This window comes from Micropterus salmoides, unplaced genomic scaffold (assembly GCF_014851395.1).
Source record: "Micropterus salmoides isolate LMB-PRFRI ecotype aquatic unplaced genomic scaffold, ASM1485139v1 Ms_hic_scaffold_7, whole genome shotgun sequence".
NCBI classification, from domain to species: Eukaryota; Metazoa; Chordata; class Actinopteri; order Centrarchiformes; family Centrarchidae; genus Micropterus; species Micropterus salmoides.
This window is the reverse complement of record NW_024044459.1, coordinates 5422035-5433803: the sequence shown is the minus strand read 5'-3', so window position 1 is coordinate 5433803 and position 11769 is coordinate 5422035. Positions and strand designations below refer to the sequence as shown.

The following is an 11769-nucleotide window of genomic DNA, read 5'->3' as shown; positions in this document are numbered from 1 at the left end:
TGCTAAAAACCTGGTAAAAAAATCATTTCTACATTCACTTCACCATGAGAACTGAGGGTCAAAAGCAAGCTTCAGACAAATTATTTGGCTTTCTTTCTAATGAGCATTATAGCCTCACAAAGCGGCTAGCTAACTAGTTACGAACTCTCAAGCAAGTCTTTCAAATGGACGCCTTGAAATTAAAATGAAATGATGCAAGTGAAAGTTGTGCCACTTGAGCTGAAGAGCTTTGATGTTGAACACCTTCAAATGAAATTCATGCTTACTGCACCACATTCACATTTTATGAGTCACATTTTGGTGGTTTTGGAGGATTACATGAAGTTTATACAGATCGTGTTTTGGAGCTTTTGGTAGTTGTATTCCTCAATTTCACAACCTTTCTGTGTGAACAGAAATTGGTTATGTGTTTTCCTTCACTGTGGTGAGGGATTGTGTTTTTAAAAGAAGTCATGCAGGGGGATTGTTGTCCATCCCCTACTGCCCAATAGCATTTATCCTGAAAGATACAGTATGTATATATTGATAGATTTTGTTATAAAGATTTATTTTCTACATGAAAACAACTTGAACCCTTTATAAGTGCAGACTTAGACTAAATTTTCAAAGTTGAACACATTTGTATTTCATGAAACAAAGTATATGACCAGCGAGCAGCCGGGCTCAGATCTGGAATACCTTCAAATCACCTATTCCGCAGTGGTAATTTGGCTGGTACACTAGCCGGCCGCGACTGAATGTTTGACAACAGCGAACATTAGTTTGATGCATGAGAGTTAGAAGGCTGATTTGTTACAGCAGAGCTATAATTTAGCTGAATGTTTCTGACACCTCTATTAAATGCTCTGGTTTTGAATACACACCGTATCCCATCAACATTCATAATGGTAATGTAAGACAAAGACACTTGTCATGAGAGTAAATGAACAGCTAACGCAGCATGCTATGCAACGTGCCGAATGAGGAATGAAGGAGAAAATGAGGCAGCAAACTGCAGATATGATTGGCAAGTGAAGGGAAGCCAGAGCAGGTCATAAAGACAGATTAATGTGTGGATGTCAAACTTGTTTGTCAATTTAACTACAGCTACAAAGACCAATGAGACGTAAGACATGTACACGGAGCGAAAAATTCAGATGATCTAGCCAAACCCGATACCTGTCCTTAGAAAACCTTTGGAATGAACTTAAACACAGCACAGAAAGAGCATCCAGCCATCAACTTAATTTCTACGAGCTCAGCAAGGCGCTACATGTCCCGTGATGAGTCACTGTCACAACATGTAGCAGCTGCTATTAGGGCCAAAGGTGCACAGCACTGAACAGAGGCTCTTTTGTTCTGGCACTGAGTGTATTGCTCAGTGGTTTTTTTAAGGCCTAATGTGCTACTACTCACTAACGAGTTTAACAAATGACACCTAAAATATAACAGAGAGCTGATCAAAATGAGTTACTTATTTTATTTGAAAACATAGCAAATGCTTAATACATTATCAACCTAGTATATACAATTCTCAATCACAGTAGTGGCAAAATAAGTAAGCAGAAAACTAATGTTTATAAATTAATTCAGGTATAAATTAGATTTTTTCCCTTGCAAACATCAGTATGAACAATGTGTCAATGACTGCATGGCTTAAATGACTTACACTGTAGAGACTTGTTTCTGGAAAGATTAAGTGTTGCCCAACATGTCCTGTAGAGAACACACGACCTCAGTTTAAGAACTACGAACATTTAGTAGTTCTCTAGCTTTTTGCCCACACAAGGGCCGGGGTATGGCTCCAGGGATGGCAGTGTCAGTCAGTTCACCAGCTTGGTCCAGACAGAAATGTTTCAACAACTATTTGATGGATTGCTGTGACAACTGAACACTACCAAACAAAAATAAATACAATAAAAAAAATCAAAAAATAGATTGACAATACTACAAAACCTAAAAGCGAGAGAGAAAGCAACAGACAAAAAAAATGTAAACACATGAAAGAAGCCATTCAGTTGTAACATTGTGATTAACATCTCAATAAGGCAGACAAGGCACTTAGTACTACAATGTTGCAGTGGCCGCCAGTATAAACTGTGTTGTAAAACCTCCAAAATGTCACTGATGTGATGATGGTTATGACAGAAGTGTAACAACAGGCCAGAAACACAACACTAACCGGTGATAACAAAACATGACTTCATTTTGATCAGGTGCTGACCAGACATTGTCAGCTAACAAGTACTATAGTGAGGCAGAGATCATCATATTAAATAAAAACTGTTCTCTACCATAATAAATTAATATACTTGTACAATCTCATTGATCATAAGGCATTTTGTTCAGTGCTTTACATGTTACAATGCTATATCAGTGTGACCATTTTTCCTTTAAGTCAAAATACAAGTAAAGCACAATCTGTACATGTGAAATGCAAGACAGCGAGCACTTTTTAAAAAAATACTCCATGTAGAGAATTTAGCAGCTAAATCACTTTCAGTCACTCTGGTTTTAGAGTGTGTGTGTGTGTGTGTGTGTGTGAGATCAAGCAGGTTCGACTAAACAAGACCCTGCATTTCCCATCAGAGCTGCACAGTACAGTAACATGGCCTTACATAAAAAAAAGGCACTTTAAGCGTACCGGCCGGGACCAAAGACCACTATGGGCCGTGGTAGCCTTGTGCAGTGCTACTCCAACCAGTCTTGGACAAGGCTGAAGCCAATCAGTCTTGGGCGAGATGAAGCTTGCAAGAAGCAACAAGGACACCATGATATTCATGATTATTAATACTCACGCTTTCACTTTCTTTTTGTTTTGTGCAAGAGATTTACTACTCAAGCCAAACACCACTATAGGCAGTAGCCTTGTTGCTAATCTGACCAGAATTAGATGATACTGTACAACAAATTGCCCTTCGGGGAGAATAAAGATAAGCTTGATCGTTGACACAAGCTTACTCCATTAAGGACCACAAAGTGATGAGACTATAGTTCTCATGCATTCTCAGTCATGAGGTTATCAGTTTTTTTTAAAACATATTACCTCTCTTTAACACTCACAGAAGTACTGACCACTGTGAATAGCATTCTCCTTGACAGTCTCGGCTGTTCGCCTTTGATTCAAAGCAAGTAAGGCTTTGAGCAGGTCATTTAAGCTGGCTTCTCTTCCCTCTTTCTCCACCCAGATATTCAGCAACTCATGGATCCTGTCTTCATAAGGAAGGTCCTCTTTGCTTTTGATCACATTGTCCATAATACCAAGATGACGGAAGAATCTCTTATGGTAGTTGACATCTACTTCTTCAAAATACCCAAAGCATTTCCTCAAAGACTCTACTCCTGCAAAAATAAGTAAAAAAAAGACATTGATTCAAGCACCCTGATGTCATTCAGTAATGTAGTTATCATTGCAGTAACATTTAGAGCTTGTAAATAAGGAAGTACACCCTCATGAAAAACTGAGGCTGAATCTCCATTGTTGTTTTTAAACAGCCATGTACCAGTGAGTCATACTGATCCACATGTATTTGAGTAACATAAGGCGGAGTCCAGCGTTTTAAAGAAAGAATGAAAATAAAAACAATCTTACCATTTACAGGAACAAGACTGGGGAATTGTTCGTCCTCCTAAATGACAAAATAGAGAAAATGTAATTAGTTTCCAATGAAGTCCGTCTTCATGAGTCATACATATGTACCCCGCGCTAAATAGTTATTGGGTTAGATTACCCATGCAACAAAGAACATGTGACTCATCAACACAACTCTGACCACCACAATGACAGCTTGCAACTGTCTCACAACACAGTAACAAAACTGAAGACATGGTTCACAGTGATTAATAGTAATTAGTCAGTGAGTCACTGAGGTTCATCAGCGGGTATAACCACTGTATAATACAACTGCATGATATCAAGAAGGTGAACACAGTAAATGGCCAATAGTAAAAGTCAGTGAAGGTTTTTGCTTCCTCATGTAGAATGATAATGCATTTGGGATCTTTTAACAAGGCTGTGTTGAACAGTTTTCATGCACATTGTCATTTACTGTAAGAATAAAAGTGGGGAAAGTGGATGAGGAGCACAGTTAGACCAGCGGAACCAGACAGCTGAGAGCGTCTGCAAAGCATTACTCAGCAGACACAAACAAGGAAGAGAGCAGGCGAGAAGGAAAGAAGCAAGGATGGAAGCAGGGGTGGAAAAGAGCTGCTGCTCTCACCCTCCTGTTGGGCTGTCTGGGGACCATAGGACAGGCTTTGCGGGGAGGTGCGGGGTGGGAGAGTAAGCCAGTTAGACTGTGCTGGGAGTTACTGGCTGAGCTGCTGAGGCTTTCACACAGCACTTTACGCTCTTCCTCCATGCCGACAGAGGACTTGGCTCTCACCAGCGGCCGGGTCTGATTCAAGCTGCTCAGGCTTCGGGTTTCTCCGTTCTTTTTTTCCTCAGTGGGACAGTTGTCACTGTACTGCTGGGGAGGATGAGGAACAGGTTCAAACACAACTTGTTTAAAAACCACCTTCATATTTCTCAGTCTACATCACATTAGGTAGGGGCTGTCATGTTCAGCTTTATTTCTGAAATAAAATCTCCATAAAATCTGAGGAAACTTGCGTCATTGCAGTCCGCTTATTCTACTGCTCTGCACTCATTGTATTTAATCAGTACTGTCAAAAATATTATAAGTGACTCACCTGTCCAGCTTTTGGACCATCAGGTAGATTTCTCTGAGAATCTGAACAAAGGATGTGAGGAGAGGATTATGCAACTTTAAGAAATTCCCTGAAAGTCCACAAGCAGCTATTTTACAGCACTTCTGTGTGACTTGAATTTATCTTAATGAGTAAATCAACACTGAACATCAAAGGGCTGCACCTCTGGCCCCACCTATCAGTGGTGCCAGAGCAGGGGTGTTTCATAAGTCAGCTCTGAAACCTGACCTTTTATAGCACCAGTCTGTGCTGGACTGGGTGGAGTACAAACAGCCTGGTAAATGGTACAGACTGGGGGAAAACACCTTCACATATATTCATGTCTTTACAGACAGTGGTTTAAAATGTTTATTATGTAGGTCTACTTGATATATTTCGTTTTATCCTACTACACCTTTTTCCAACATCGTCTGCAGAAGGATTAGCACATCATTATGCATTAGCACATAAGGGTGCCCTGACTGATCAGCCACCAATCGTTATTGGCCGATATTCGTTCTAAATAGTACGATCTGGGGCGTCTACAGACAGATCAGAAGTGCCGATCATTGCCGCCCAGATATATTAAGCCATTTTAGCATTTTGCACAGAAACACTATTAACTGGTATTACATTAGGGGACGTGGACACGGTGGATATTTTACAAGCACAGCCCCGGTAAATCAACAGTGAGCACACCTGTTGGTGCAGATCACATTGTTTTGACAGGCTACGTCATTAATAAGCCTGCTCCCCCTCCATGCTGCTCACCTGCTGCTGTGACGGAAAAGCAAGTAGGAAAAAAAAACAATTCTAAATCTTGAGATGTGTTTTTTGGGCAACTTTGTAAAACAAGAATTAAAAGGATTAAGAAATAAAGCTACAATATAAATAGAAGGCTTTAAATAGACCCGGTGATCTGTAAACGTATTGAGATAGGAGCACCCTTAGTGATCATGAGCTGTCATACCTGCCAGTTAAGCAGGTTTTTTGGAGCAACAACAACATGCAGCATGTTTGCACTGCTGTGACATCACTGTTCAGTTTTCATTCCTGAAGAATTCACTTCCTGTGGTTACGCCCTGTGAGTCGCTACACTCCATGTGGTGTAAACAGTCTCAATTGTGGCTGTTGGAGTAAACAACACTTAGTCCATTGTTGTGTTTTAGCTAAATCATGCTAGCACTTTTTTGAAGCTTAATCAATGGGTTTGAAACAGAAGCCAGAACTTGATGACATCACACCGCCTTGGGAGCTATGAAATTGTGATGAGATTCTTTTATATTTTTACAGTCGACTAAAAGGATTGATCAAGAAAATCGACTGATCATGAAAATAATCGTTAGTTACAGCCCTAAAACTATTAATTGCCTTATACAATTCATTTTTCTTACATGTAGAATCATACATTTTCCTTTGTGAGACTGGGTTTAAATGTATAAATTTATGACACAGGGGAAATGCTTGACTGTGCTCTCAAATGTCTTTGCGGTTCCAACTGAACAGCATTTATTAATGCATGTATTAGTACCCAGAAAAGGTGTTCTGGAATATCACAGTCTTTAGTTTCTGCACTTGACAAGAATATTGTTTGATTAAAAGATCCGGCTTCAAGAGGACACTTAATTTTCTGCTGTAAAGGAACTTTAGCCTCCTTTTAGCCTTTAGCAAGACATGTAATTCCATGGTGCGGCAAATTCTGGTTGTCAGAAATAAAAATGTGTGTCACATTACATGCTGCAATTTCCCTTAAAAAAAAAAAAAAAAAAAAATTGCCAGGTTTTAATTTCCTGATTGCATCTGTTCAGTGTATTCTCATTCAACTAGAGCCTATTCATTAAAAATACATATATTAAAATGCTTTAAGAACCTAAAATGTTTAGTCACATTGAACAGCTCTTTCCCCGCAAAACAAAATGAAGATAAGGATGTGAAATATTCGCGTTATCTTGCTTTGTTTTTTTCACTTTCCACTTACCTGTTGCTCTATGACGTCGGCACACGCACACGGCCATTACCACCACAATTGCCCCAGCAGCTAACAGTGACAGTGTCACAATCACCCAGGTATTTGCTAATAAAAAAAAAAAACAGTAATGAAGCATTATTGCCAACTACTAGCACCACAATTCATAACATTTTGATTAGGAACAACTTTTTTTGCCATACACTTCACACACATGTTTAAAGGGAGCTGAAAATCAGTGCTTTTAAAAAAGAAAATGGGCTATATTTTTTCAGTGTAACAAAAAGCCATGCATGTCTCCGGTGATAACTGGTGTCTTTATAATGTTTCAGGTGGCGTCAGCTTCCACTAAGACGTGTACCTGAGGTAGAGCCGGAGCTGGGTTGGATTTTCTTGCACTCCGTGTTGGTAGTGGGGGTGCAATTTCTCCCTATCACTTCATCTTTTCCACACCTAGTTTGGAGACAGGCAAACAGATGAATCAAAAGCATAAAGGAATTGAAATGAGTCAGGATGTCTTAGGAACAGGCTCCAAATGAGAACTGAGTGAAATGAAAAGGATTATTGTCCTATAGGTGTGTCGTCCTTTTGGTTTGCCTCGACTCACCTTGAACACTTCTTGCACACCTCACACGCTTGGTCAGGAGCACAAAATCCTCCCGGTTTGCACTGACATTCAGTATCTTGACTCGGAGTACATGGCTTTACAATTTCCTGATCTGAGAAAGCAACATGAAAAGGACCTTGTTAAATCTGAGTTTATGCTCGAAGCACTTTGAAAAGGTTGAATATTGATTTCCCTTCCACGGTCATTTCAATCGATAGCGTAAAGCCGTCAGCAGAATTACCCGAGTGACACAGTGTGCACTTGAAACAGTGCTCCAGTCCATTGGCGTGCTCAGTGTATGTCCCATAATCGCATTCCTCACACTTCCCCTTCTCTCCTGCGATGGTGCAGGGCGATTTCATATGGGTACCTAATAACACACACAAAAACCAAGATCTAATTAGGCCTCCAAAAGAACCTGTCACTCTAGCTAAATAATAACCAATCCCAATCAACCTCAACCTGCTCTGGTGATTGATTCCTGATTCGAGCTGGTGACAGAACTTCAGTCTCTGCGGACTAAAAGTGCTGCTCCATGTGGCTTACCAGCTGGGCAGTTTAGACAGCAGATGTTGCCGTTCGGGTACTCCAGGCCGTCTCTGCAGGTGACATCCCGCCTTGTCCTGCTGCCTCCCAAGTCAGTGCCAATCCGTGGAAATGCCCCCGTGGGCGAGAGGGGCCAGATCGATACCAAAACCTTTGGGGGGAAAAAAATAAAAAATAAATAAAAATAAGTGATTGTTTGCTACCTTTTTTGGTTTCAGTATCAGTTTCATTGACCATTTGTAGAGCTGAAACTATTAATTCATTAATTGACAGAAAATGAATCAGCGGCTATTAAGATTTATTAATTTTAGTAACTTTTTAAGCAAAAATACCTTAAATCTATAAGATCTGCCCGTTTGCTTGGAAAGAATCTTTTGGGTTTTTGGGACAGGAAAAAACAAGACATTTAAATATGTCAACTTCTGCTCTGGTAAATTAAAATGGGCAATTTTCTTTATTTAATGGACATAAAATATTTGACATTTAATAGACCAAACGATTAACAGAGAAATATACTGGCAGACTTATAGACTGATAATGAAAATAATGGCTTAATAGTTAATACAACTAAACGTCTGAGTCACCTTGGCCTTAAGGAGAAATGCTGGAGATTGTGAATGGACATTTGTCACTAAACAATATAGATAAAACACCTTATCAATGAATTGACAAAATAATCAGTAGATTTGTCAAAATGAAAATAATCTTGAGTGGCAGCTGTAACCCCCCCGCCCTTGGTGTCTTTGTTCATTTTATAAAAATATAAAATTACCACCATTAACTACACTGCCGACATGAGAAAGTCACCATTGTCTAAAAACAATATTATTTTACATATCAGTGTGATTTTGTTTATTTAGTCCTGAATGTGTTTCTAACATTCATATTTGTGTATTTGTTAGCCTGCACCTTTGATGGCAGTCTGAAGTCCTTTTGTAAACACATCAGTTCGGCTCACAGGAAATAACTTGTTTCTCTAAAGTTCTAATAGTGCAAAAATAAAGAGAATAATATGGAGGAGTCATCCCCCTCTAAAAAGCATCCTGCTTCATGGAGATATGATTAAGATGATGCAATACTTCAGACTGTGCCAAGAGAAAGTGCCTCTGACATTAACAAGGTTAGAGCAGAGGTGCATATATGACTGGAGACAGGGGATTTCCTTTGGACATGCTTAAATGCCGTTGCCAGAGCACGGAAACAGCCTGATGAATTTAGTATTGTGAAAATCAGCTAAGTAAGACAACCCTCATGAATGTGCAGGTCTCACAAGACATGATTGGAGCAGGGTGTGTCCAAATACAGTCAGACCAGGTTGAGGGAATAACCAAATAAGGTAATCCTGCACCTACATATTATTTCCCAACATTATCCACACTGTCCTACTTTACTAAAAGATCTCATGCAGGGACTCCTCGCTACCAGGGCTTTAGTGACTTATGATATTAAGATTATTACACAAAAACAAAGAGTTTATAATATGAGGTTCTGTTACAAATTAAATGACCAAACAGTTTATACAAGCAGAACTGAAACAATTGGTCATTTCATCTAAATTAAACTGACAGCATTTCTCACTATTTTCTCAATTATACATACCAAACAATATAATCATCAGTAACAGTCTGACACAAAATACTTCAAAATTAACTCCACCTCAAAAACTGCAGTAGCAAAATACTGCCTTTATATTAATGCATGAGGAATGATGGAAAAAATCTAATGAAAATATATTAGTAGGCTACATCAGTCACAATTAAGGGATATGTTGCATTGAGTACTTTTAAATGAATACTTTAAGTACATTTTCCTGATTATACATACATAGACTACTTTAGTAACATTTTCAATGCAGACTGTAATTGTGACAGAAATTTTGCAGTGTGGTAGCACTTTTACTTAAGTAACGACCTGAATACCTCTTCTACCAGTGACAAACACGCGCACAACCACACATACAAACACACTTTACCATACTTTGCCATGCATGAGGCAAGGAGGAATTACTATGCACCGAATTTAAGAGAGATTACTAACAATTCATAAAACGTTGTTTGCCCCAGAATTTAGGTTTGGCACCTGCGCCAAAGTTTATGAGCACTTCAAATGGACGCATTCTTAAATGGAGATTTGGGCAACACGCCAGAAAGTCACACGGTTAATAGTCATTTAACCTCAGCGGTGAAACATAATAGCCGAGCAGCTCACCGACGTGTTTAGAGGGAAAATAGCTTGAATGAACTAGTTAGTGTGTGACGCCTATGAGGAATTTCTCATCTGGACTCAGACAGCGTGAGAGGGGCTCTGACAGATACATGTGACATTCTGCGAGGGGCACAAACCAGAAAATGGGAAATCCCACAGGCTACCCGAATTCATTTCCCTTTGGCAAATGTACTGATGCCATGATTGCCATTTCGGTATTCAGCCAAAACAACAACAACCACTTCAGAGAGCACACCTTACTGCCCAAACAAACAACAACAACAACTGATTTGGTGATTAAAGTCCAGATGAGCGCGATGTGTTGTGACTCAACACAACCGCTTATGAATTGCTTTGCCCTTTCAGGAAATGCTATCCACCTAGGAGCTAAACACAAGTCCTTTAATAACTCCATTACAGTGTCAGGAGCTGCGCCCACAGTAAAAGCAAACTTTTGATAGACACTTACCAGACACACCAGGAACGTGGTCATGCTTTGGAGATGAAAAACCCCGCAGACTTCAAGAGACTCGTTTCAAAACGTGAGGCTAAATGCTTTGACAGGCGTCGCGTGTGCTCCTTTCCACAACTTCAGCGCAGGTGTGCTTTCATGACGTAAGACCGGCGGGGCGGGGCCACAGCCTGAATGACAAAGCCACAGTCAGAAACACACACCACTGTTTGAAGTAGTGGTATTCTTGTGCCCATGTGGTGAAATCAGCTATATTGGGACATCAGGTAATTTGGGACAGCATAATAAAAACAGCATTTTACTTGTCTCCTGAAAAGTTTAGGTCTAAGTTATCAGCCTAAGACCATGCTGTGAATGCAAAGTCACATGACATAATTTATGCGTCATCACTTGGGGGTGTGTGGTCTGCATCAAACAGGAAGTTGATCCCAAAAAACAAGAGTTAATAGAAATGACATATGCATAACATTTGATGACTAATATACTGTAGATTTAAATGATATTCAAAACATGTATGGTGTCATGTACCAAAATAAATATTTTGTTTGTAAATCATGTTTTTTTTAAATGACAACGTTTTCTTGCTGTCCCAAATTACCAAACATGGTGTGGTAATCTGGGACAGCTTGTTTCAGGTAATTGGGACAGTGTTAAAAGGCTATTGAAATGAAATTGATCACTAGTGTGGAATCATAAAATCTGATAAATAGAGGAACCTCACAAGTATGTCAACAGAGATGTCCCCTACAGGCATCTTTTAGGTAGATAGAGTAAGATGCTGATGATGCTAATCCCCCACACTGTCTATAATTCCTTATAATTTGGTCAAATTAGCCTATTCCAACAAAATTATGTCTAATCAAGAAGCAATGCTGATGCATGCAGACATTTGCTACTCACTTTGTCTAATCTATGGTTTTATTCTCATCCATGATTAATTTAAGGACTGTTGCAGGGCAGAATGGCACCAAGAAACAGATAAATAAATAAAATAAACATTTTTGACAACACGATGAAGTCTTTAATCATTTTAACATCTCAATCAATAGTCTAGCCTGTTGACATTTGTTGATGTAATAATACATTAAGCTATCACAACAAATGATAGGCTAGTTCATAATATCAAGTAACCTTAGACATATATAATTTAATTTAATTTATGGTTAGAAATAAGTTTAAATTACTTTTTGAAATATATCAATAGAGTTAAAAACAAAGGCATACACTAATAACTGTCCAAATTACCATGTTTGTGAAAATGAGTTTTGTGTCAACCACAACAAAATGGTGAACCGTGCTTTGTCA

At 39.1% G+C, this 11769-nt stretch overlaps 1 protein-coding gene across 4 annotated transcripts; it reads right to left on the bottom strand.

The window, feature by feature from the left end:
• Positions 1-1439: 1439 nt before the first annotated feature.
• Positions 1440-10705, bottom strand: hdr (hematopoietic death receptor). 4 transcript variants are annotated; one of them, XM_038704241.1, is made up of 10 exons: positions 10462-10705; positions 7788-7938; positions 7483-7611; positions 7242-7353; positions 6996-7087; positions 6647-6742; positions 4672-4712; positions 4365-4445; positions 3572-3608; positions 1440-3321 (listed from the first exon to the last, which is right to left on the bottom strand). In XM_038704241.1, exons 1-10 carry the CDS (start codon positions 10483-10485, stop codon positions 3032-3034), a joined length of 1053 nt encoding a protein of 350 aa, XP_038560169.1. In that variant the 5' UTR covers positions 10486-10705; the 3' UTR covers positions 1440-3031. The 4 variants fall into 4 exon arrangements, with proteins under 4 accessions (XP_038560169.1, XP_038560168.1, XP_038560167.1 ...); XM_038704240.1 differs by having other exon boundaries at positions 4365-4448; positions 10462-10704; XM_038704239.1 differs by having other exon boundaries at positions 4200-4445; positions 10462-10704.
• Positions 10706-11769: the final 1064 nt, after the last annotated feature.